Source organism: Scomber japonicus, chromosome 11 (assembly GCF_027409825.1).
Source record: "Scomber japonicus isolate fScoJap1 chromosome 11, fScoJap1.pri, whole genome shotgun sequence".
In the NCBI taxonomy this organism is placed as follows: domain Eukaryota; kingdom Metazoa; phylum Chordata; class Actinopteri; order Scombriformes; family Scombridae; genus Scomber; species Scomber japonicus.
Genome location: NC_070588.1, coordinates 22,280,762 through 22,308,058, shown reverse-complemented (window position 1 = coordinate 22,308,058; position 27,297 = coordinate 22,280,762). Strand labels below are relative to the sequence as shown.

The following is a 27,297-nucleotide window of genomic DNA, read 5'->3' as shown; positions in this document are numbered from 1 at the left end:
GTTTGTCGAAGGTGAATTCAAATTATTGTATTCACTCAAACAGTGTGAATTTGAAAATGATTTCCAACAAGCAAAATATGTGGAGGTGGAAGCTTAAATATCAAGTCCAGGGCTAAAGATACACAAGATACACAAGCAGGAGAATCTAGCTTAGGCCAAAATTGAGAACTTATTATTTATTTAAGAAAGTTTAAAAGAGAAAAGGGAAAATATGTTCAATGTAATTTCATTTCTAAATATGATTTTAATTTCTGAAGTCAGTCATGCAGTGTGCACAGTTAAGATGTGGTGTATTACTAGTACAAATTAAAAGTGTGACTGAAGATGAAAGAATTAGTGAATATTGTGAGCTAAATGAGATGGAGAACAAAATGAATTTCATACTATACTGTCCTTTTGTGTCATGATTTACAACATATATTGTTTAAAGCTGTTACCATCCCTGGTTTGGATTTGATGGGTGTTGAGAATGGAGCTTTAACCGAATACTTTTTAAATAATGTTTTTGCATTAATGCATTTTCTGAATATTTTTCCAAAGCATGGTACAGCAGAAGAAAAGTTAAACTCCTCAAATTCTATATAGGTTACAGACTATTGGCATTAATGGATAGAGATGTAGATTTTGTTAGAATGTGGGTATTATGTCTTGTGTTTGTATGAACATTGTGGGATGCTTACTGGAGTGTTACTAGTGGGAGGTGTATGTGGTGTTTATATTTAGATGATATTTCTGTACTGTGCTGTTAAATGATGGTGGGCTAACATCCTGGAATGTTTGCTTTATTGGGATGGGCCATGTAATTGATCAGACACCAACATTGTATTCATCCATTCATTTATTGTATATTGACTTTTAATGTTTTTGTATGCCATTATCAACCTGGCAGGGATTGCATATGAAATTGAACCTGTATGGCTCAATCTAGAACACTTCCATGATGAGCCAATAAAGTGTTCATATTAATGCGCATTATTCTATTTCTTAAACTAAATAAACATAAGAAAATGATTACTTTGAACGTCTCTCCACAATGATATAGAGTGTTTGGGCAGAAGTGTGGAGTCATTTGATGCAAAATGAGAGATGAGGGTGGACGTGATGCAGCCTGCTGACTGACGGCGGTGATGCGCTGCTCCAGTGACGCTGTGCGGCTGTATCAGCGCGTGGTTGCAACGCGACGGTCGGTACAGACGGTTATTTTCCCTCCACGGCGGCTCTAACGTATACGCTTCACAATGGAGACCAAACCGGTCATCACCTGCCTTAAAACCCTCCTCATCGTATACTCCTTCGTCTTTTGGGTATGTAACCTTTCTGTATTTTGAATGAAAATGACTGCGATACATCCTAATCTGGTGCGTTCGTGTGTGTGTGTGTGTGTGCGTGTGCGTGTGTTTTGTTGTTGTGCGTGATGGAGGGGTGGACACCGCAAGCATCATCGACGGACTCCAGCTGTGGTTTAAAATGTTAAAAAAAAAAAAAAGAAAAAAAAGATCGATGGTGTGAAGTGTTTTGATATGTGCTGTATTAAAGAGCTGGTGCTGAGCTGTGACATATTCCGTCTGTAGGGCGTCAGTGGTGTCTGTCTGTAGCACGCATAGATAGCATCATGTTTGATATGACTAACGGGGCCTCGGCTGTTTGATAAGGCCCCGGTAAAAAAAACAAAAACAGTTTTTCCTGAGCTAATGTTACATTTTGAGGCTGCTGCTATAGGTTCTTAAAGGGACATTGCACCCTTTCTGTTCTGTATGATCCTATAGCTCAGTGGTTTCCCATAAAGCGAACTCTACAGGGGACCCCCTCGGCCCCCCCTTTACATGTCCTTTTGTGCATAGCCTACAGTGTCAGAAAATATATATTATTCAGTATTCAGTTTATCATCATGTTTGAGAAAGAAAAGCTATAAATCATGCATTTTGGGAGCTGGAGTCTGTTTTGTTGTTGTTGTTTTCATTTTTACATTTTTACTTAAAAAATACCTAAAACAATTATTCAGCTATCAAAATAGTTGCTGATTAAACCTTGCACCTCTCGAAAGAGGACTTGTTTTATTTGAATACACAAGAAATCAAGCAGAAAATAGAAGAAAGCTTGAAAAAAAAATCATAATTTTGCATGTCTAAAGTATGTTTCTTTAATAATGTATCCTATCCTGTCCTATCATCCTGACCCTCTGGATGAGAACTATTTCTATAGATGCTGTATTACCAATATCCAAGCAACACACAGGGATGTGACATCACAGCATGTGTGAACAGACAGACTAGAAAAACTGTATCTAATGTCATGTAAATAAAACACAATAGTACTGCAGTAAGTATCTGCTATGAATACTTTAAAGTCTATATTACTGTTAAGACATTAGCTGTTAACTGTACATTTTGAGGCCTTGGTAGCATTATTATATACAACTTCAAAGTAAAGCAGCAATTAACAATTAAATAAAGCCTAGAAACTGCTAGAAGACGATATTCTGTTTATGATAACGAAAAGCAGGAAGTCCTCATACTGGGGTCCTCACACTGGAGAAAGCTGGAGACAACTTGGACATTTTTGCTTAATAAATGACAATTAATTGACATTGTCAAAACAGTTGCTTATTCATTACCTTCTCAAAGAACTCCAGCATTACAAGGAACAACTTTTCAGCACACAGACTTTCACCAGGTTAAAATAACCTGATAAGATAACCTGCTTTAGCCCGTGGTCTTCTTCAAAGCACCTGTCAATCTGCAAGGGTGCAAACATTCTGCTCCTCTGTAAAATGTAAGAAAATAGTGAAGAATGCCTGTTATAGTTTCTCACCACCCAATGTGACATCTTCAGATCATTTAATTTGTCCAACAGTCCAAAACCCAAAGATTTTCTGTTTACTATTACATACAACAAAGAAAAGCATCAAACCTTAACATGTAAAGTAGTTACAGATTAATGTAAATCAATTAGTGGAGAAATCTTTACATCTCTTCTTATGGAGACTGTGCTATACTACTTCTGTTTAGTTTGTTGAGTGTTTATCTTGAGGTTGTGCTTTGTGGTGTTGTAATGTACAACGTGTTGAAAGTAGGGAACATTTACAATCTGCAAATTGATATCTCAATTAATTAATCAATGATTTTGATCTGTAAAAGGTTAGAGGTAGAAAACAGTGAAAAACACAAACACACATTTTGATTGCTTATCAGAATAGTTTCCAGTGTTCCTAATATTCAGTCTGCAAAGAAAAAGGAGAGGTCATCCACACGCTGAGACCCACACTATCCACTACCCCATTTACATACTGTAGGCTACATGATGGAACAAGAATATTAATCATAGTATTATGCAATCCAATGCAACAGCACGTAGTTTACCAAACAGTTGAATCATGCCAGTCTTGAGGATTTTTATCAAGCTCTTTAGTTTCAAAAAGCCTCGGTCTGCTTTGAATTCACTTATAAAATCATACTCCCACTACAACACCAGCAATATGAAACAGCATTTAAAGACTGGATTCTGCTCATGTTGTCACTGTAATTAACACTCCAGCCTCAAGTCCAGTTTTTGGATGAATGATTCATAGATTTGAGAAAAGAGGAATGAAGAATTATACGTCTTATTCCCTATTTAATTTTTAGTATTTGGCGTGTGACTCCGTTTTCGGTTTTGCCTCAAATATGATCTAACACCAACCATACTGTCTGAGTAACTGTCGAGTACTGTTATCAATTTAGCATGGCTCTGGCCATAATTGTGACAGTGTTTTGTGGGTTATAGGCTCATCCTTGTCTGTTACATTTGTGATAGCAGCCAGATATAGCCAGGCTGGATTATCTAATAAGAACACGTGGAAGAGATTTATCTGACCATAATGTCTTTAGGACTTGAAGAGTGTTTTCTGTCTTTGCTTTTACCCGTATCCACCCAGAATCTAAGGAAGTGAAAACAGCTTACTTAGCCTTGAACAAAACCTAAATTAACCCCTTTTCCTTTGTAGAAGAAAGCACAGAGCTGAATCCAGTCTTTTCAGTTCTGATCCGTGTGCTTAAAAAGAAGAGGCATGCTGTGCCATGTGTCGGTGTCACAGACGTGAACTTTTATATTTAGTCGGAGGATTGGATGGTCTCTTAGCACTCCCGTACATCTGCAGAGTCAGGTTTCAGATGTCTGAAGTGGAGAGGAGTCTCACGGCTCAAAAGCCCCGGGATTGAAGCGGGGCACAGGGTTCGAAGAGGGAGCGAGAGCTTTCTCTGTGTCGGGGCCCCGGTTTCACTGTCATCAGCTTGTCGAGGCAAATCACGTCTGGAAGTGTGAATAGCTGTATCTCCATGCTACCACCACCCCCCCTTTCTTCCACCCTCTCCCTACACACATTCACACATTCAAATTCAAATTTCCTTTATTGGCATGAATGTCAACAACAGTATTGCCAAAGCATCATGAGTCAATGAAACAAAATAGCATTACTATAACGTTGATACTGACATATATTATTTATATATACAGTGGGGAGAACAAGTATTTGATACACTGCCGTTTTTGCAGGTTTTCCCACTTACAAAACATGTAGAGGTCTGTCATTTTTATCATAGGTACTCTTCAACTGTGAGTGACGGAATCTAAAACAAAAATCCATAAAATCACATTGTATGATTTTTAAGTACCGTAATTAATTTGCATTTTATTGCGTGACATAAGTATTTGATACATCAGAAAAACAGAACCTTTGTTTGCAATTACAGAGATCAGATGTTTCCTGTAGTTCTTCACCAGGTTTGCACACACTGCAGCAGGGATTTTGGCCCACTCTCGGACCTTGAGATGCTTCTTACGGAGCCACTCCTTAGTTACCCTGGCTGTGTGTTTCGGGTCGTTGTCATGCTGGAAGACCCAGCCATGACCCATCTTCAATGCTCTTACTGAGGGAAGGAGGTTGTTGGCCAAGATCTCGAGATACATGGCCCCATTCATCCTCCCCTCAGTACGGTGCAGTCGTCCTGTCCCCTTTGCAGAAAAGCATGTTTCCACCTCCATGCTCCACGTTTGGGATGGTGTTCTTGAAGTTGTACTCATCCTTCTTCTTCCTCCTCCAAACATGGCAAATGGAGTTTAGACCAAAAAGCTCTATTTTTGTCTCATCAGACCACATGACCTTCTCCCATTCCTCCTCTGGATCATCCAGATGGTCAATGGCAAACTTCAGACGGGCCTGGACATGCACTGCCTTGAGCAGGGGGACCTTGGTTTTCTTTGAGACTGTGGTCCCAGCTCTCTTCAGGACATTGACCAGGTCCTGCCGTGTAGTTCTGGGCTGATCCCTCACCTTCCTCATGATCATTGATGCCCCACCAGGTGAGATCTTGCATGGAGCCCCAGACTGAGGGAGATTGACAGTCATCTTGAACTTCTTCCATTTTCTAATAATTGCGCCAACAGTTGTTGCCTTCTCACCAAGCTGCTTGCCTATTGTCCTGTAGCCCATCCCAGCCTTGTGCAGGTCTACAATCTTATCCCTGATGTCTTTACACAGCTCTCTGGTCTTGGCCATTGTGGAGAGGTTGGAGTCTGTTTGATTGAGTGTGTGGACAGGTGTCAGTTAATACAGGTAACATGTTCAAACAGGTTCAGTTAATACAGGTAATGAGTGGAGAACAGGAGGGCTTCTTAAAGAAAAACTAACAGGTTTGTGAGAGCCGAAATTCTTACTGCTTGGTAGGTGATCAAATACTTATGTCATGCCATAAAATGCAAATTAATTATTTAAAAATCCTACAATGTGATTTTCTGGATTTTTGTTTTAAATTCCGTCTCTCACAGACCTCTACATGCTTTATAAGTGGGAAAACCTGCAAAATTGGCAGAGTATCAAATACTTGTTCTCCCCACTGTACTATATCTACCTATGTGTATTATACAGTGTATCCTTTACATGTATTTGTGTGTGTGTGTCCAGGTTGTAGCATGTTAATAGATATTGGGCAGCAGGATATGCCTTGACTCCATCTCTTAGGATTATGTTTAATTTTGAGAGGTCATTGAACTCTGAATCTGAAACTTTTGAGTTGCACTTAAATAAATGAGTGTTTGACATTGTAGGAGGAAGTGCATCTTTCTGTTCTTTTGCTTGACGTGATTTTTTGTTTCATCTTTTTTTTTTTTTTTTTTTCTCCGATTGCCAGCTCGTGGTCACTGAGCCTGCACTTGGTCAGGATCTGTCTCTGCTTTCTATCTCCGACCTCAGAGAGATATTCTGCCCATTCATAATCTCTATATCTTTTTAAGGGCCGGATAACATTTTAATCTACTTTGGCTTTTAGTTTCTTCTCTCCGATGTTCCAGATAGCTTTCTTTACATTACGTTATCAGTTGGATTATTCAGTTTGGCGTTTGGAAGCAGTGTTAGTGTGAGAATGATATGTAGGTCTGAAAAGAGGCCGTTACATGTAGTATGTACACAGGATGGTGAAATGCAGAGCAGGTGGTAAGGTCTGCACCACGTCCTCGCCAGCATATTTTGTCATTGCACCTTCTGTTTCTTTATTAGGCGGGGGGAGGAGGGAAAAGGGTTGACCTGTTTTAAACTCAGTGCTGTAACCAGGGTGGCCAGCCTGGCATTGAATTTCAAACAAAACGTGCAGGGGGGCTGCTCGGCTCCAGGGAGGAGGAGGAGGGTGGGGGGGGGGGGGGAGTCAGAAGCTGCTTGGAATTCAGCAACAGACATGAAGTCTAGATGAGCTGTTCCTGCTCCTTGGACTTGATTTCCCTAAGGGTGTTAAAATGAACACTTTAGTATTGACAAGCTGATCCTCTATTTGTATGCAGCGACTGCTCTAATTTGGGGGGAGGGGGATTTTTTATGTTTATGGCCTACATCATTTGTCACTAATAATGTTGTGGGCCATAAACAGTGAGTACGTCGTCGTCAAGAGAACTGTTCTCTGAAATGACCGTGATAGTCTGCTGTGGCCGTTAAAATCATTATTAATAGACACAGTAGATAACTGAAGAATCCAGTCATCAGCCTGCAGTCCTTCAGTTTACCTGAGCTAGTGATCAATTAAGTTATATTGTATATCATAACATTAATTAGACAGACGCTTTTGTCCAAAATCGGATGGGGCGATATGATGATATATACAATAAAGATGTGTCTACCATTGAGATTTTGTGTATTTTGTAACTATCCCTTTAATATTTATAATAGCCCAGCTGATCCAAACATGTTTAGCTTATGATGCCTTAAAAAAAAGTGTCCAATGTCTATTTGAGACCTCTTCAATCAAATAATCAAATTGTGATTTTTTAATACTTTTTAATGATGCAAAGACGTCAAATCTTCCAGTAACTCAGCAAAGACTAGAGAACAAATTGAAAAAACTAAACAAACAGAATTGTATATAGTAGAAATATGTTTTCCATGACATTTGAATATTGTGGCCAATCATTGAGCACAATATAGGTAATATGGAACTGTTATGATGACATGTACTGTCATTTTTCAGATATTGAATTAAAAATTAAATAAATCAAATATTACATTTTTTGTGTTAACATAAACACATTCTTGTCTGTATGCATTATCCATAAATACTAAGTAAAACCTTATTATATGATATTATCACAATATAAAGTACACTGTAATAGAGTAAACTAAAAGCTTGTTCAGTGTTACAGTCAGAGCCAGTTGTAGAACAGAGAAATGCTTGTAAATGAATAAGAGCCAACTCGTAGTATTATCACTCTGTGGAGCATTTTAGCATCTTTCAGCTCCTTGTTTTGGTTTCATGGCCCGCAACTTTTATTTTGGTACAGTCTCACTGCTCTCATCAGCTCAGGCTCCAGCAGCTGCAGGCAGCAGGCAGCTGTTTTTAGTGAAAAAAGCTTAGAGGAGCCCACTGTGCGCTAACATGCTTAGCGTCATGTGGTAGACAGACAACGTTAGCAAATGTCTGGTGAACATAGCGAAGAATTTAGCAGCTGAGACCGAAGTGAATAATAAACTTACATTGGTCAGGTTGCGAGAACCATGATTCCAAGCTAATATAAATGTTGCATCATGTCTGCTAGATGTGTAAAAAGGGAATTTATTGCTTAGACAGCTGCCCTCAAGCTGCGAAAACAATCTATTAATACTTCTTTAATGTTGGCCATAAAGTTACATCTGTGCTTGTACGTCAAGTTCTATAAAGCTATGGAGTCTGAAGAGTACACGAGTCTGTGACCATTCACTTCTCACTAAAAAAAAGTACACAGTAAATTTCTTTCTTTATTATGATTTTAATCGCCAGTCTTCATTTGAGTATTCTGCAAATAACTGCAAGTATCTACAGAAAAACACTTCAAGATCTCATCAGTGTCATGCATTCTCAGCGTCTGGGTGCCTCCATTTTAATGGATAAGCATCTACATGACATGCAAATCAATACTACAAATGAGAAATTACATCCCAATATGAAACCAGGAAACAGAGAGTTGTCAGCACTCCGAGTCTTTCTCAGCGTCTTTAATGATTGTATGATGAATCTGTTTGGTTCGGCTCCAACAAATGCAGCTACACTAAGGAGTTTCAGCATCATTTCAGCATCTCGCTGCCCACAGGTCATCAATAATACCCAGTTTCACTCACATAAATGAGGCCACAGCTGCATATTAAAGAGATAGATACAAAGACATGAGTGGTATTGTGGAAGGCAGGTGTAGCTAGATTTGATCCAATTGTTTAGACAGTTGAAATTATAATGCCAAAAAAAATTCAATGATTTTAGCTTTTAAAATATGAGTAAAATGGAAACATGTGGGTTCTGCTTTCTTCAGTAGCTGCCATCCATACAGTAGTGTTTCCTCTCTCAGTAACTCCTCTTATCATCTCACCCTCCACTGAAACTCATTGTCTTTGCGTGTCATAGTGTTTGATATGGAAATTCACGTTTGCATTTTTTGCATGAGTCAAATCAAATTCAGTCATAGCTATAGCTGTACAAACTACTCTGAAATGACTCAGTGTGGCTGAAATGACTCCTCATAGCTTTGTTGAGGAAATGCAACCAAATTCAGAGCAGCACAACAGTCAAAGGACAAGTAGTGATGATTTATTGTGGTGAAAAAAACCTTTGCCCCGTCACCACATATTGCCAACAGGGCAAAGTGTAAATGTTGTTAACACAGTCATTAACCTGCTGTGACTGGTTCTGAGCTGCAGTCACAGGACAGACAACGCAGCCAAAGATTATGTAAAGAAGTCTCTTTTTGTTTTTTGCATAATTGTGAATCACGTCCGTGTCATTGTCATTTTTATGTAACGTGGCATCAGGCTCGAAGACACTGTTAACTAATAGCAATTGGAGGAGGATTTTATTAAAGGAGCAAAGTCGCTGAGTCTTCAGTTCAGTCGTCGTGGCTACTTTACTCTGTCAGAGCTGAGCTTATTCTTCTCCCCAGTTTTCAAAGTTTCAGGGGGGGGGGTGCACATTGACATTTTTTTACAAGCTGCTCCCTCTCTAGCCAGAAAACATGACAGCAGGACGGCAAGCAGGCTCCTCTCGGAAGGAAGGAAGGAGGTTAGGATGAGTTGGCCCTAGCTGGAGGCAGATCATCAGCAGCCGTTCCACACCCCGCTCCCTTTCAGATGCCAGTAAGACATACCCAGCTGAGACACACGCCGTTTCAGCTGCCTCGTACAACACGCTCTTTTATCCGCTGCCTTCATTTGAAATGCTAAGAGGGGCGCAACAGGAGGAAGCGTCTCGCCTGGGATCAAAGAGCTTCTTTGATTTGTCCCCTTTTTCTCTATTTCTTTCTCCGTGTGTGTGTGTGTGTGTGTGAGTGTGTGTGAGAGTGCAGGCATATTCATAAAGCAGGTGATCGCTATCCCATACTCCAAATAAATGTGTGTCTTCTGTCTCCCATCTCCTCCTCCTTACTCTAATTGTGCTCCTTTCTTGTTCCACTTTGATCCTCTTTCTCCTCCTCCCCCTTGCCACCGTGCTAATATACAGCTATTGTAATATCGCAGAAGTGCAGAGATAAAAGCCTGTTCCCTGCTTTCATTCTGTTTCCTGCGCTCTCTCTGTTACATGCATCCCTCAAACCCCTCCCGCCCTCTAGATAACAGGAGCCATCCTGCTGGCAGTGGGAGTATGGGGGAAGTTGATGCTGGGCCCATACATCTCCCTGATAGCCGACAACTCCACCAACGCCCCCTACGTCCTCATCGGCACCGGGACCGTCATCATCGTGTTCGGCCTGTTCGGATGCTTCGCCACCTGCAGAGGAAGCCCATGGATGCTGAAGCTGGTGAGAGGCCTCAGGAGGAAGGGTGGGGTGCTGTATCACAAGGAAAGAGAGAAGTGCTGTAGATGCTGATTAATTAGCCTCAGGTCACGTGATAAAGGGAATAATGGTTGACCTCTGTTCGGAGGAGAGGGATCAGAAATCCAATACTTGCTACAGGGCACTTTGTTCAGTTAATGGTGGTCAAGTGAGTCTATTTGAGTGTTCGTATGTGTGTGTGTGTTTGCAAGCTTAGGAAAATGATACTGATTAAAGGTGAGGGTTTTCATGCAAACTATGCAAATCTCCCTCTTGGTTTTTCTTTTCCTCTCTGTGTAGTATGCCATGTTTCTGTCACTGGTCTTCCTTGCTGAATTAGTGGCTGGGATCTCTGGATTTGTCTTTCGCCATGAGGTCAGTATGCAACTCAGAGCTAAATCCAAAACAACTTTTTCAAATCCAGGAGTGAGATATAAAGCACTCTTTTGTGTGTGATTGTGTGTGTATGTTTGCATGCCACAGATAAAGGGAACCTTTCACAGAACATACACTGACGCAGTCCTGAACTACAACGCTGAGGATGAAGCCAGCCGTGCTGTTGATAATTTACAGCACAGGGTAAGTCCCAGTGATGTGACATCAACAGGGTACAAAATTTGAATGAAACTTGGATTTTTTGAAGGATATCTATTTCATATTTTCAACAAAGACATAAACCAACACTGAATTGTTACCTGTGTAGCCAGTGTCTCATATTTTTTCTTTCTCTGTGCCACAGGCCTCCATTGTTGTTGTTCATAAGTGCCTAAAAACGCATCATTGGCACTATTGCATTGAGTTTCTTCATTTCTGTCAACACTGACACTGTAGTTTGATTTAATCCCACGTACAAACGTGTAGTTGAAATCAGTCCTCAACAAAGGCACTATTTATTCTTTAGTAACGTGCTACAAACTGCATTTATTAATTTATGTATTCATTAGAAATTAATACAGTAGCTTGTGGCTGAGTGGTAAAGAAAGCATAAGGAGTTCGGAAAATACTAAGAGATGGACTAACACATTGCTGTTTTTGATCTGTTCACTGGATTCATTGAAACAATACAGAATAACGCCAGCAGCAACCACCCAGCATGGTCCTGGCAGTGAACTCCTGCCAAAGTGTGCACATAGTCATTGGTCTCCAACACTGCAGTGGCCGCTGTCAACTAATCAATAGCAAATATACGGGAAGGCTGCAAGGAAAAAAGCAGTCTAAGTCTAACGTGACGGTTCTTAGTTCAAACTTTTACAGTGGCTGTATGTCCCAGCTGTCACTGTACTTATCCTTTAATCCACATTTGTTTTTAATACTTTCTCTGTGCATTTCTAGCTGCGTTGTTGTGGAGTGTATAACTACACCAGTTGGCTTGCCAGTGTGTATTACCCATCCAACGGCATTCCTGCCAGCTGCTGCTTCAACTCCTCTGACTGCAACCCAGAAGACCTCCGCAATGCAACTGTAGCTCCAAGCAAAGTCTACCACCAGGTCAGTTGTGTTGGCATGCTATTTTTGCTTGCCTATTTACTGCATGAACACTGCATGAAGCCTATGAATGCACATCTCTTGTAATCAGTGATTGTATTTACATCTATTGCATACCTTTTCAAACCACCTCCCTCTTTCATACACTAATAACTGCCTCAGATAATCTCCCAGATATCCATCTTGCCCCTAATTTGTACATATAACAGGTCCCTGTACCCACTGCAAACTAACCTCCCCCCTGTGTTTCAGGGCTGCTATGAACTGGTCACTGCATTCATGGAAACCAACATGGCCATTATTGCAGGAGTGACGTTCGGGATTGCATTCTCACAGGTAAGAGCTGCTGCAAAAATTGGATGATTTAACGGGGGGTGCTGTGCAAATAAACACTGCACTTAGTAGTGTTTTAGCATTTAAATATGGAGGCATACCTGAAAACAAGAGAAACAGTTGCTAAGGAGATCAACAATCACAATTTTAATGCATTTACCACTGTGTGCTTGAAGGTTATTTTAACAGGAAATCTACTGAGTTGGTTTTAGGAGAATTGCATGAAACAGCAATCTCAGTTAAATTACTAAGGAATTAGCAACTTTAATCTCAGACCTGTTTTTTGGAAATGTAACTTTATTTTTGTCTATTTTGACATCATTATTACTGACTCTATTTACATTTTTTTTAAGAAAATACATTTGTTTTGCTATTGCAGAAAATTGGGTACTTGTAGCATCATCATCTTTACAAAAAAAAAAAAAAAAAAAATTCTCCCCCGTTGTGAATTTAATCCAAGCCCTGTCCTGTCTTTCAGCTGATTGGCATGTTGCTGGCCTGCTGTCTGTCCAGGATCATCACAGCCAATCAGTATGAGATGGTGTAGCTGATGTGACGTGGCAGGTGAGAAACGTCGAGTGATAAACACACCAACACAAGCATCTGCACATTTTATGAGTTTATCCATACACAAAGAATACCTCTCTATGTGTTTATTTTGTCTTTTTAGGGAGATGAAGAGAAGAAGAGACAAAGAGCCTTGGCACATGACAACAGTAAATTCCTGAAACACTATCACACATCTCATTTGGAATTTACCTCCCTCCGTCTCTCTGCCTGTGATCTCAATGTAATATCTTAATGTATCTTATTGTAAAGCATCATTCCTTGACTCACTGCTGTTGCATCAAAGCGTTCTGTACCATACATCACACTGCTACTTGATGTAGACGTTGCTCATTAGCACATATCTTGGATCAGTACAGCCTATGACAGAAAGGTAGACCAGAGTTGTCCGAGCTGACAGCGGTGTTGGTCTCAGATAGGTGACTGAGTGCAACTTGGCTTTAGTGTTGGTTGCAGCATGCTCCACCGACCACCATCTTTGTACAGAATGACATTACTAAAGCTTGAAAGTAATACTTTGATAGATGATTTAGTTTTGCATTTGACTTTGCTATTGCTCACCATTGTATATTCCTATAGCTGTGGCATTTTGTGAACTGATTATGTGTACTGAGGATATTTTAGTTTATATGAGGAATAAGGAAACTGATAAGAGAGTATTTTTACGTAAGTCAACGCACATTGCTTTTGTCCTGAGTTTTTAACTTTGCGGCAGACTATGAGCTGAATCCCATTTAATTTTTTTAAATTCATTTTAAAATTTTATTCAGTATAAATGTGAGGGTTTTTTTTTATATAAATACATAAGAACTAACTCAATTTGTTATCAAACTCAATTAGTTTTATGGGGGAACAGAGATGTAATCAAACAGCAAACCAAACAAATGAACACCAAGTAATGCTAGCTAACGGTAAATCAGGAAACACGTTAGCTTGCTTGCTAATGGGACGATAAATTCATTGTTTATTGAAAAGATTGTAAAAGCTGTTCCCATTTTGATAGAGGAAGAGTTTTTAAAAAGTGGACAGATAGCTGAAAACCTACCCTCCTCTGTTTTGAACTCTCTGACTCTTTCTTCCCTCAAAAGTCAGTTCTCTAACACATCTACAGCTGTTAAGACGGCTTGGTCAACAGCACAGATAATTCAAGTTGGGCTTGAAAAATTCACACACATTTACTTCAATCATGCAAGTGAATCCATTCATTATTGGGACTGAATTGAAATTAAGTCTAATGAATTAATTCTGCAGTATTATATACTGGTGTGACCGGGACTTTTCAGACTGAGTAATGCTTCTAACACTTCAAGGCATCAGTATGCTTCAAATGAAGTAGTTTGTATGAGGTGTTGTCCGAACACATCTGACGGCAAATAATGTTGTTTGTGCGAAAAGTGACAAAAAAAAAGAGAGCTTGAGAGAGAAGTTGAAACCTTGCTTACTTTCTCACCTCTGCACATCTGGCCTGTCGCTGCGTGACGCAAGTTATCGGCTAGCTGGTTGTGAAAAGAAGCAGAAATAGTCAGTTTCAGCCCCACAAGCACTTAATTTAAAGCGTACGTCTTTATAGTTTGAAGCACATGAAGTTTCAGTCCCGAAGAGGTCAGCAATAACACTTCTTAGCTTGCCAGGGTTATACCAAGTCATTAAGGTCATACATTGTTTTCTTTCAATGGAAAATAACACCAGCTGTGTGTCACGGTGAGAGAAGTCAACATTAGAGAAATGCAGGACTCAAACAGTGTTCATCTAGTATTCACAGTATTCTATGTAGTGCATCAACATGCCGCATTCATGACCATCTGTAGATATGTATTGGAAATGTAATTTATATGATGTAATGTTTCTCATTCTAATATGCTAATCAAGTGTTAAAGTCGTGTGTCAGAGCTTTGATTCTGCACTGTGCTGTTAATCTGTATTTGTTTGATAGTTTATAGAAAAAACGCACTGAAAAATAATTGTGGCCAATGTTTCGTTGAGAGTAACGTGCAACATGTAGCTGTTTCAATTTAGCTGTATATTTATTATAGTTTGGTTGGCATTACGTTTACAGTTTCACCAAGTGATTTTTTCTATCTCTCTTTCACTGTGTGTGTGTGTGTGTGTGTGTGTGTCTGAATGTGTGTGATAATTTTCTTTATTTGACTGTCCCCTTAACTTTGAGTGTGTATTTCCCTTGTATAATGAGGTTTACGAGTGTGTGTGTGTGTGTGTGTGTGTGTGTGTGTGTGTGTGTGTGTGTGTGTGTGTGAGAGAGAGAGAGATATTTTTGTGGATCCTGTTGTATTTTGGTCAGTATTTGGTTGTGGCTTTTAAAAACTCATTGCTTTTAAAGCTGTACATTTATTTAGTGAATGTATGTTTTCCAACACTCTGAAACTTGTTTTTCCTTCCTCAGACTGATATTGTTCTGTAAATACTAAATTGTAATACCATCCAGCTTACACATGGGGTCACCAGACACTCAAAAAGAAATTGCACCATGCTGTCTACTATTGACTAAGTCACCATCAGTGGTCTTATTATCAATAAATATACAGAATAACAACGTTGTTTAGAGTTTGCTCATTTTTGATAGAACAGAGGTCGCTCTATATGTTTTCAGTTCAGGATTGAGCAGGTGTGTTATTACATGTATTTACCAAAGCTGCATGTAAGTGTTGGCTGAACCAGTTGCTCCATATGTTTCCACATGACTGCTTCTGAAGTTTTAAAAAAAACCCTGTTAAACAAGGAGTCTGCACCACACAATCATTATTGTTTTTTAATATAATTATAAATGTGATCATATAGACAGCCTTAAATGTGATCATTTGGTCTGTTTCCACACCTCAGAACAAATGATATTTCCAGCTTTAGGATTAGTGTAAGGTCAGTTTAAGGGTTAACTAGTCATGCAGCACAGGATGTCAGAGGGCAATAAAGTCTCCTAGTCAAACTTCAGTTATTAAAATTACATGATTTGCTCTCTGCCCCCTGAACATCAAACCTCAGCAGCTTGTGTCCTGACAGAAAACTATAGGTCTACATAAACCTTTGACATATTTAGGACTAGAAAATCACATCCAAGGGCAATTTTAATCAATTATCTCAGAGATATTGGAAGGACCTTTTGTCTCATTTTTGAAAAACAAACCAGGTTTTACATAATTAGTATTTTCTTACTGGGTCTTACCATTATATACAGCCTGATCATAGCCTATATATCATTTGTTTTCATAATTTCAGTTTGTTCTATTTTTTTATAATAGAAAAAAGATAAGGGGGAAAAGTAATCTACACTTTCCATAAACTGAGTGACTTTTGAGAACTATGAAATCAGTAAGCAGACTACCGTCCTCATCCACATGATGGCGCTTAGGCATCAGTGGAAAACGAACCTGGAGCTGTGGAGAGAGAGAGTGGAGAAGGAGGAGAGACAGATCACGGCGCTCTTTCTTCGGCCGCCTGTCCCCGCTGCGCTGCGGACTGCATCAGTAATAAGGCCGGAAAGCGGCGGGATGAAGGGAAGGAGAGGCTGTTGCTCGGGGAGACCGCACTAACCGGGCTCGCTTCAATCTCGTTACGCAAATTACCGGCAGAGCGGCTCGGCAGTGGGTCCGCTAATGGAGCGTGCGTGCCCCTGGCTTCCTCGCGCTGCCTCCTCCTCGCCTCCGCCTCCTGAATACGCTTAATGGGTTATAGGCTAGAGGGAGTCATCCACCATCCACCGGGGAAGCGCTATTACTCCCCCCTTCTCCCTCTTCGACACACACGCGCGCGCACACGCACACACACACATATTGAAGTGCCAATCAAGTGAGAGGGATACCCTACTGGTGGCAATCAGCCAACATTAATTTACATTTTTAAAATTCAAATTCAAAGCCTTGAGTAAATCATTGCATTTCACTACAGCCACTATGTCCATGTATTTTCTGACAAAATAGCCCATAAAGAACGGCAGTGTCCCATTGTGTCTTATTATATGTCCTAATAAAAGAAAAACTTGATTGGACCCTCTTGGTGACTCCAGCACGAGTTCAAATCTGGGACACTGTAATAGACCGGAGCCATCGTTAATGTTATTTGTAACGCCTGCATTATTCTTAATGACTAGTCACTATATCTGGTGTCTGATCTGGAGTCTTGTGGTGTGTCCAGCAGGGCAGTAGCCAGGAATACTGAAGTCATCAGATGAAGCCCCCCTCCCTTCAGAAATATCCTGACCAGATTTCAGTAGGTCAGCTCTATTTTTTTTTAATTACTGTATTAGGATTGGTCATGTTTTATTTATGGGACATTATATTATATGTAATTCCCAGCATGAAGATCTAAATACAGTTTTAAAGCCTTTTTATACACTGTCAGGAGTACAAGTCTGAAGGAGAAATTGCATGTCCTTTATTTAGGCTGATATTTTATTTTGCTGACTTTAAAGTGGTGAAAATAGAACGTGTCAAATAGAAATGTTGGAATTGGATGAAAAATGTAAGTCCTCCCACCTTGATAGGCTCTACCATGCCCATCCCCAAAATATGTTTTTCTTCTTGTTCCTTCAGTTTGATCTTCACTGTGAAGAACGATGTATGTACACACTGTGACACTAGAAGACTGTTTTCACATGCTGAAACGGGAAGGTTTTATTCAATCTGAGTTTAAGATGTGTATTTGTGACATCACAACTAGTTGTGAGCCAATCATTGTCCATATGTAATTTACTCAAGTGTAATGTGAAAACTTGAAATACACATACACTGAGAATGGACTTTTCCGTTTTCAGTAGAGTAGGAGACATATTGCATCCAGCAGTTAAACCTTTGAAATTAAAAATGTTTGCATATTCATAGATTCTGTATTGTTCATTGGAGAATTATGAAGATTTATGTAAATTGTATTTTTTAGCAGAATCTGAGGGGATCTTTAAACTTATCACATTATGGTGTCTGTTTAAAGGGGAAGTCCTTCACTGCTCATCAGAAGAACATCTTGTTAATGAGCCAGCTTCATATCATTACATTAAATACACAATACATACAGAAATGAGTTTTCAAATGGTAATTCAATCAGATTAAAACCTATTAAATCTATAACATATTACTGCTTTAAAGTGATCTTGTTAGGAATTTCATTACCAAAGACAAAAAAGGAAACATGCAGACTCTCTCTCTTCCTCTTTCAAACACACAGAACCCTTTTCTTCTAATCCACACTGATATCTGGTTTACTACCTTATAAACTAATATAGCATGCCCTTCCCACCCTGCTTGTCTGTTTGTGATGTGAGCTGTTGTCACTGTTGTTCTTGCTGCAGTTGTTGTTCTAATTGCTCTTGCTGCTTCGCCTCCAGCTCCCCTGCTGAACTCAGACACCCCTGCCTCACACTTTTCAGTAACATGCAGCTGCGATGACAAGTACTACAGTTCCCACTCAAGCTGCCTGTTCCTATAGTGCAGCACCCCTCTTCTCCCCACCACCTGTCCCACTTCCTCCCCTCTCTCTCCCTCTCGCTCTCTCTTTGAAGACAGCGGGATGATGATGACACCCGCCGTAATCGGTGGATGCTCAGCTTCTGACATGACACACAATCGAGAAACCCTTCCGAACCGATCCAGGTTTTCATTGTTGCACTCAGGCGCGGGGCGTCCTCTTGACAAGTGCAAAGGCATTTCATGGAAGAATAGAGAAAGTGGGTGAGGTGGGGCCTTGATTGACAGGCCTGCTGAGAGAGCAAAGCGAGAGCATGTTCCTATCTGATCTCTGTTCAGCAGTAGAGCACCCTTTGCTATGCTGACCTGCTTTTTTCCCCCCTAACTGGATTGAGGATCAGCTAATCTTTAGAAGGGGGATCAGATTAGTCCATTTGTGTTGTTTGTGAAGCTGCTTCTAAGGCAGATGTGCCATTGAGGCGTTGTGGGAAAGAAACTAAGTGCATTTATTCCTCTAATGTTCTTAAGTACAGCTTTACCATTTTGAGTTACTTAATACATTCACAGCACAATTTAGAATAACATATTACACTTTTTGCTACATTTATTTAAAAGCAGTAATAGTTCATTAATGGAATAAGATGTTACGTACAAAACCTGTGAACAAATTATGAAATATGATAAACAGATTAAACTAACAGTACACCTCAAATAAGCTCTACCTTGAGTATCTAAGGCATTAATTACATGTTTAGTCATCTGTATAATAATACAAATTTAATTGTGTAAAAATAATAAATATGTATAATATAACACACAGGTGACTTTCTGCTACTTACAGTAACCAATAATAATGATGTACTTTGACTTGAGCAAGAGTTTCAATGAGGGATTTTTACATCTCTACATTTAAGTATTCCTTCTTTTATGTAAATGATCTGAGTACTTCTTCCACCACTGAAACTAAGTACATTGAAGTACTGTGCTGTACAGTTTGGAGGTGTGCTTTACCTGTTTCAATTTGATGCTACTTTACATCACCACTCTATTGCATTTCAGAGGGAATATTTATCTAACAGCTATATTTACAAGTTATTTTAAGTTACTGTACATTGTGGTATTGCTACTCTTATTGAAATGAATACTTCTTCCATCATTGACCTTTTGACAAGGAGTTGCGCAATGAAAGGCGACAAGTGGCAAATTCCAAAGAGGAACCGGAAGTAGGCTGGGCCACAGAGAGAGAAACTCTCCAGCAGGTTTTACCATCCATGTTCACATTCCCACCATTCTTGCTGAGCAACAATTTTTGAACTCTGATTCATTTGCTAGTATCTAGAACAAACTGTGCCCATAGACATCTCTTCCTGGATATGTAGTATCATTCAGATCACCTTTCTATGCCAGCCTAATCTTCCCCTCCCTCCTTTATATTATTCCTTCCAGCCCATCCCTTAATATAATACATGAATAGAGTACAGACTTGTTTTTATTCAACATCACTCAGGCGGAGTTATTTTTGTTGATGGCAACACAGTGAAAAACATGTTTCTATAGTTTCAGTCTCAGCAGATGTGTTTACCAAAGCTCAGATTTCAATTTGAGATCCTCCATGAGTGCACCACATGCACTGTAGTGTGCCCATATCACATGTACTGTAGTTTTAGTGGTGGGCTATTTCTAAAGCAGAGCCTGTGGGGGTCCCCCTGTTTATCAGCAGCTATAGTTAGCAGAGTGGAGGGAAATCAGATGTCCAGCATTTCTACAAGAAACTGGCTGGTGCAACAGTTTAGTTTATAGTGTAATCTGAAAAGCTTGTCACTACGGTAATTGGTTTAGACAAAAGTTATCCTGAGGAGAAGTAATAAGGCCTGTAGTATTTCTACAGGGATATTAGAATGTTTGTGAGAGCTTAAATGTTTTCAAATCCCTTTCTAGCGCTTTAATAGTAATTGGGCAACGACAACAAGGAAAAGTATAATGGTTAAGTTGGGAATGCCTACTGATGTGGCACCAAATATTTCACTATCTCACTACTAATTCAACTCATCACAATGTTTTCAATAGAGACCCTAAATGTGCACTGAGAACAGAGAACAGTTACTCAAAATGATAGAGGAAAAGATATACTTATCTGTATTTCAGAGGGAAATATTACACTTTACTTTTTTTTTTTTTTTTTTTACAGATTAAGTTTAATTTTCCATTATAATAATTTAAACTATAATAAACTATGATAAAATACCATCCACTGTTAAAGATTAAATTAGTGTTTTCAGCTTGGGGCACAAAAAATGGGGCAGGTTAGTAGCAGTGCATCAACAGTTCCATCAGAGAAGGGTTTCCACTCTAATCTTTTAAAAACAAAACAACAAAACAAACAAAACCTATGAAAGTCCCATAAATTAAATATATTTGTGTAACTGAACTTTTTTCTTTTGTCTTATGATAACTTATAACTTATGATAACTTCACTTTTAGACTGTTATTTTGCTGATGATACATCTGAATGCTGGACCTCTACTTGTAATGGAGTTTTTTGTTTTTTTTGTTTTTGTTTTTTTACTGTATCTTGGTCTCACTTTAGTTGAGGATATAAATACCTCTTCCAGCACAGTTGATGACATTTAAATACAATTTAACACTATTTAATTTACAGTTTCAGATCTCAAACACGTGTTGCCTCTGTTTTCTATATGTGAACAGTCCACAATAGTGTTCGTCATTGGTCCAAAATCGACTTGTCCCGCCTCTGAGGAAATGCATATGACCATCTGATTGGCTCCACTGGAAGCCGAGCAGTGGGCTGATGGCTTAGTTAATGAATATTCATGCTCTGTCCGCCCGGCGAGGCCTCACCCCGCGTGTCTGCTGTTTGGCTCATCGGAACAGAATGTGAGATGCAGTGATGTAACATCAGCCACTCTTTCACCAGAAGAAAAATCATAGATTCACAGAGCAGCACATTGCACGGTAAGTTAAGTTTGGGATGAGAGTAGTGTTGAGGCAGTCTGACAGCTGTTGTGCGTAATTACGCGCGGTAAACCGTTTAGCATATATTCAGCTGTAAATACAGCAAGTAATTGCCGAGCACTGAGATTTGTTATTTCTGTAGCGATGCAGGGGCATCTGTATTCTCTGAAGAGGGATGTACCCTACTGTCAATTTGTTGCCACCCCCATTTCAGTAAATGTGCCAAACCTCTCTCTCTCTGCTGTGTGCTATTCCAGGTCATTTGGATCCGGTTACAACTGCAGTGGAAGAACTTGACAAACAGGTTGTGGAAACGCCTTTTGAGCACGAAACCACCTGCATACATAAAAGGCACACCCGTCTTCCGTCAAACTAGAAAGAACGAGAAGGGCTAACACTCAACAAGAGGGAAACACAAGAACCCTGCCCAACTACCAGCACAACTCGCCTGATTTACAAGACAGCCAATCCCCTACGCAGCATCACAGACAAGCAACCGCTTCTCTTAAGCCGATCAACCCAGAATTAAAGCAGGGCATTCACAGAGGAGAAAAGCTGTCCGGGGAATTTGAGAAAAAAACAACTCAGATCTTCGCTTTTACTACTGTTGCTACACGGAAAAGAGATTCGCCAAAAATGATGATGCAGCAGTCAGAGACACCCAACCAGAAGAACTCTCTCTTCAACGCCATGAACCGCTTCATCGGCGCAGTCAACAACATGGACCAGACCGTAATGGTGCCCAGTCTGCTGCGGGACGTCCCGTTGGATGAGGACAGGGAGCTGAGCTCCATGAAATCAGACCTGGACGAGGGTGACATGTACAGCTACTACCAGCTGCTGAAGTCCATCCGCACGAACATCGAGTGGGGGGTCAGGTGCGCTGCAGCCGACGAGAGACGGAAAGAGAGCATGAAAATCACCCGTGTGAACTCGTCCACATCCATCTCTTCTTCAGCATCGTCATCATCCGAGGAGGAAGACGAGGAGGGTGAGGATTTGGAGAAGCAGTTCCAGTTCCACCTTACCGGACTCCAAGGGGTCCTGGGCAAGCTCACACTGCAGGCCAACTCTCTTACCAAGCGCTACAAGCAGGAGATTGGTATCGGAGGATGGGGCCAGTAAGCCTGCAACACATTTGGAACGGGAGGCAAATGATGTGGCTGTCTGAACTGAACTATCAATATTCTCTATTGCTGCTGCTGCTGCTGTCACTACTGATGAAATTGAATGGCAAACATGTGGATGGTAGTGGAAGGAGCAGCTTTTTTTCTGTGTATAGGCCTACATGGTGTCGGTCTACTCTGTGGTATTAACTGTATGTGTTGATCCTGAAGAAAGCATCTGTGTACTTAACACCAAACTTCGGTTTTTGCACTCCAAAGTGTTGTACATATCATGTATTCAGTGAAACACAGGTGAAATATATATTTAAACTTTTATTTAATGTATTTATTACCTCACTCTGTATGTTTGAGAGCCTAATGTTATTTCAAAGTTGGAGAAGTGGACCGCATGAACTACATTGTCTGAACCACCCCTCTGACGGGGAATATTGACAAAAGATTTTGCTTTCTCTTTGTAAAGCTGATGATGTCAGTGTGTCCAGATGGATCTGTCTGTGTATGACCACGCTACTTCTAGTCTGATGTGTCTGTGTCTTTAAATTGTGCTTAAAGGAAGAAGGCAGATGCTTACTCATAGCTGCCAGTGATCTCCTTGTGTCCTACATGGTCAATGAACTGGAATCAACTTATAATTCTTCTGCATAAAGAATAATGAGAGGTTTTTTCCACGAGATGCATTGTTGTCATTGTCATTTATTTGCTATTGTAAAGGCATTATTGGAGATGTCCATCTGTCAAAACAAGCAAATGCTTTTGTACGCAGCTTCTGCAACGTTTTTGTACTGTTTTTAAAATAAACTTTTTTATGAACTGAGTCAATTTGTGGTGTACTTTTGTCCTTACAAATGCAGGAAAGTTCAGATTGAAACATTATCTCACATGCCAAAACATCATAAAACTGAATTAGGAGTACACTGAATACCAAATATGTGTTTAAGTAGTAGTTCTCTTGTACCTTGTACCTGACAAATAAGGGATCTGTTACCTCTGTCCAAACAGATTGCCTGTAGGCAAATGTACATTCAAATATTGACTAAGTAGTAAAGTTGGTCAAAACATCTTTGAAGTGTCACTTTTGTTTATGTTTCAACATTTTAACTACAAAAAAACTACAGTTGGGAATAACTGTCTTTAGCTTAAAGTTTTCATTATTTTTGTAATGAAAAAGTTGTTACTTCAGAGACAGCATATGAACACTGTTAGGAATCAGAGCTGTTGTTTTCTGCTTTATTTATTTTATTTAAAGTGGTACTTACTGTAACCATTGAGACAATTTGCTCTGGAAATTGATTTTTGTTTATTTCATGGTAAAAAGCTAAAAAAAAAATAAAAAAAAGATGGTTTGCGGCTTAATCGTAAATTGCTCTTAGCCATCAGCGGTGTTAAATGTGTTAAAAGGGAGTCGTGGCGTCAAAATGACCTGGGGGTAATGTTGACATTCCTCTACAAACATGCAGAATGTTGCCTTTCAATAAAGTTTAGAGTGACAACATCTTGAACCGCTTCAACTTTGAAAGTAAAGGGCCTGAGGCTTTTGTTCAATAAGTGTAAGATCATTTTGAATGCATCCAAATGCCAATTTCTCTCACTCTGATTGTGTCCAGTGAATATTTCTTGGACAGTACTGGACAGTACTGTTTCATTTGAATCATTTGTTAATATATATAATATATGCTGGAGTCAGGGATACACATAATAATTACAGGAGTGCACTAGAATCAGTTCACTTTGCTTTTTATTATTACTTTGAGTTTGTCATTTAAACCTATTTAAAAAAGAAACAAAAAGGGAGACTGTTTCTGTTTATGTGGACACACATCTTAGTTTATGTAATGTCTTGCCTCAGTGTTGTTCATGTAAGTGACAGTGACAACCTCAAAGGCCACAGAGGGAAGTGGGGTGGGTGCAGCTAGAGTTTCAGTGTCACACGTACACACACACACACACACACCCACAAACACACACACACACACACACACACACACACACACACACACGCACACACACACACACACACACTAACACACAAGTGTAATGTTTAAAAGTATTAAACTTTGAAAGTCACTGAAAAAGATTAGACAGATTAGTGGAGAGATAACATTATATTGCATTAGGCCTCTTTATGGTCTACACTACAAAATACCAATACTAGAACTATGTTATATTGTTAATTTTGTTAAGTTTCTTTAATTTCTAGCTACATGACAAAAATGTGAAATCCAGTATGTCAAAATTCTGAGCATTTTTCAGTCAATGTTTAAAATAATAACTTTTAAAAACTTCAATAATTGAATTGATTGCAGTATTTTCCTGTTTTGAAGCTCTGAAGCTTAGTTGAATGAAGTCTGCTGCAGAAAAAATAGTCTAACAAAGGAAGCGATACTCATCAAACATCTTTATCGCACCTTGAAATGTTTTTATTGTTTGTGATTCAGCTACTACTAGGGCAAAGGTAACATGCCTATCTGCATTTAACTGTAAATGAAGCTGCTGGTTACTAAAAACATCCGCTAAGATAACCTTATCATTAACCTTAAGGTGAATGCAGAGGCCATCACTAAACTGCAGTGCTTTTACTCTCTATGGAATGTACTCTGTAGTGTAGACCAAGCTGTTCCAAAGGGTGATGTTGAACAACCGGAAGAGATTTTGATAACCAGATATTTGTTGAAGTGTAACTGTAGTGGCCATTTGTCCTCAAATAAAAACAAATTCAACTTTAAACTAAACATAATCAAAGGGCCACTGACGCACCATGGGTGTGGGATAACGCAGGCAAAAGAGGGGAGATGAAAAGATGAATGTCCATTCAAAAATATTGCGTTTGCGGTGATTTATTTCAAAATAATAAAAACAAACAAAAGAACAAAGAAATCCAAAGCTGTTGCCGCCTCTAGTGCGCTGGTAAAAAACCATAGGCCCACCCAGGTGCATGCTGGTACAAGTGTGCCTACCTACTTAAATAAACTTGTGTGCTCTCAGTGATAATCAACTAGTAAAACTAAACCCAAAATAAATCCTATCAATCTAAATATAATAATAAATAAATAAATTATTATAATTAACAAAAATATTATCCAATTTTAATCCAAATAAAGTAAACAAAACAAAATTACTTAATTAGTAAATTAGATTTGAAACAAACTATAAACAATAGCTAAACTTCACAAAATTAACAAATAGCTCCTACAGTAACATTTTGGGATTTTGCAGCTTTTGTGAATCACATAAATGAATATCGGTGGTGGAAGAAGTTTTCAGAATTAGATTACTTCAGAACAAGTTGCCATAACAGCATAAATTTACTCCATAAAAAGTAGAGTATAAATATTTCATCAGAATGACTCCTTAGTTATGTGTGATGTAAATATTTGAATCTTTATTATGCATGATGCATGCAAAATTATTGTCAGTGTGAGAGTAATTTCAATGTTACAGTGCAGTGAAGCTGATTTAACTATTTTATTACTGTTGGCCAATTCAATCTGTAATAATGCACAATATTTAGCACATCAGTTGTTTTTTATGTAAACTTTCATCTGTAAAGTAGCTGTAGTTGTTGTCAGAGAATGTAATGGAGTAGTATGAAGAAGCAGGATATGTTAATAGTACAAGTATCATGATCTGCTCTTAAGTCCAATAACCTAAATGTATTTAATTATATTTCCCCACTGACTGTCATAAATGACATATAATTAATACACCATATAAATATATAAAGGTTTATTTTGATACTATATACATTGATAAGTATATTAAACACATATAAACACACCCTCACATAGGATTACAAACATGCGTGTTCAGGTTACACATATACAAATATAATATAATATATTTATATGTACAATATATATTAGGAGAGTATTTTGTACTAAACCATACACAAGCGACAGTGAGGCTTTTTGTCCCTTGTTGCTCACAGTAGAAACCGGAAGTACAAGGAAAGCTAACTTACAGCAAAACAAAAACAAATCGTGTCTAAATCATCGTGGCAAAAAAAATGGACAATGAAAACTTAAAGGCAGATAGTAACGACACACGCTGCGTATTTTTTAACACACACTCAGAAGACTATCGATGCGTAAGTAGCTAACGTCACTCTAAATAGTGTTTTGAGCTAATTTGCTAGTTAGCTACATAACGCAAGACTTTGTTAGCTTCATTTGGTGGCTTTATTATGACATTGGTCTTAATTTAACTCCTTCGAACTGATTATGTCTCGATTAATCGGATGACTATTTGATAAATGGAGTCCACCTGCTTGGTTTCTGGCTCTATATAATGCTACAACAGGGCTGATAGACGAGCTGCTGTAATAGGTCTGTTGAATATGTATTTAACATACATCACTGTTGTTTATCACACGTACTTGAACAAATTCAATCATGTTGACCAGCCTTATGTCTAATTTGAGCCTGCATGTCATGAATGTGGAAGCAGCCTGTTTATTTTGGCCAGTATGAATAAAGATAAGTAAGATGTTGAGTTCCTTATCTCGACAAGATAGGTGAACCAGTTTGACTAATTCATGTGTACCTTAACTGGAATGTGAAAGATACTATGAGAAGAAAACATTGCATATCACCAACACTGGGGAACACAACAACTGCAGCAATTGAACAATGTCTGATAGCAGAGGTTGAAAGTTGAATACATTTACATAAGAACTGCACGTAAAGGATGGATTCACTGTTAGAAATGAACAAATTATACACTTATACACTTACAAAGTAAGTGATGGGGGACAAAATCCACAGTCCTGTGTCTGTGCAAAAACATATTTTAAAGTTTATCTGAAGCTCGTATGAACCTTCAGCTGTTCAGATGAGTCAAATCTAGTAGATATCTTTCACCTTTACAGCCTTTTTACTGCCACAGTTCCTCTTTTTTTCCACTATTCTTCCACTTCAATTCAACAGGGGAACATAAAGAGGGAATTTAATGCTAAAAAGACAGTAAATGTGGCAGGTATTCACTTAATATGACTAACTCAGATTGCTAAAGCCTCATATAAGCTTCTTCAGATCAACTTTTAATACATTTTTGCACAAAATGACTGTGTGGACACACTGTGGATTTTGGCCTCCATCACTTCCATTGAAAGC

At 39.0% G+C, this 27,297-nt stretch overlaps 3 protein-coding genes across 6 annotated transcripts in view; all 3 read left to right on the top strand.

Annotated features, from left to right (window-relative positions):
* Window positions 1-1,157: 1,157 nt before the first annotated feature.
* On the top strand, window positions 1,158-15,229 carry tspan7b (tetraspanin 7b). 2 transcript variants are annotated; one of them, XM_053328662.1, is made up of 8 exons: window positions 1,158-1,304; window positions 10,090-10,278; window positions 10,594-10,668; window positions 10,777-10,872; window positions 11,626-11,781; window positions 12,031-12,114; window positions 12,590-12,675; window positions 12,782-15,229. In XM_053328662.1, the coding sequence occupies exons 1-7, from the start codon at window positions 1,239-1,241 to the stop codon at window positions 12,656-12,658; spliced, it is 735 nt and encodes a 244-aa protein (XP_053184637.1). In that variant the 5' UTR covers window positions 1,158-1,238; the 3' UTR covers window positions 12,659-12,675; window positions 12,782-15,229. The 2 variants fall into 2 exon arrangements, with proteins under 2 accessions (XP_053184637.1, XP_053184638.1); XM_053328663.1 differs by lacking the exon at window positions 1,158-1,304 and adding an exon at window positions 8,853-9,616.
* A 1,383-nt stretch (window positions 15,230-16,612) lies between these two features.
* LOC128367518 (BCL-6 corepressor-like) overlaps window positions 16,613-27,297 on the top strand; it is a 102,380-nt gene continuing 91,695 nt past the window's right edge. For 2 of the 3 annotated variants that reach the window (XM_053328090.1, XM_053328087.1), the window contains exon 1: window positions 26,128-26,273. In XM_053328090.1, the coding sequence (XP_053184065.1) occupies window positions 26,193-26,273 (81 nt within the window). In that variant the 5' untranslated portion in view covers window positions 26,128-26,192. Of the gene's footprint in view, window positions 16,900-26,127; window positions 26,274-27,297 lie in introns of those variants that run through there. The other variant, XM_053328088.1, reaches the window with a different exon arrangement.
* mid1ip1a (MID1 interacting protein 1a) lies at window positions 20,894-23,003 on the top strand. Its single transcript, XM_053328094.1, has 2 exons — window positions 20,894-21,062; window positions 21,320-23,003. The coding sequence occupies exon 2, from the start codon at window positions 21,699-21,701 to the stop codon at window positions 22,185-22,187; it is 489 nt and encodes a 162-aa protein (XP_053184069.1). The 5' UTR covers window positions 20,894-21,062; window positions 21,320-21,698; the 3' UTR covers window positions 22,188-23,003.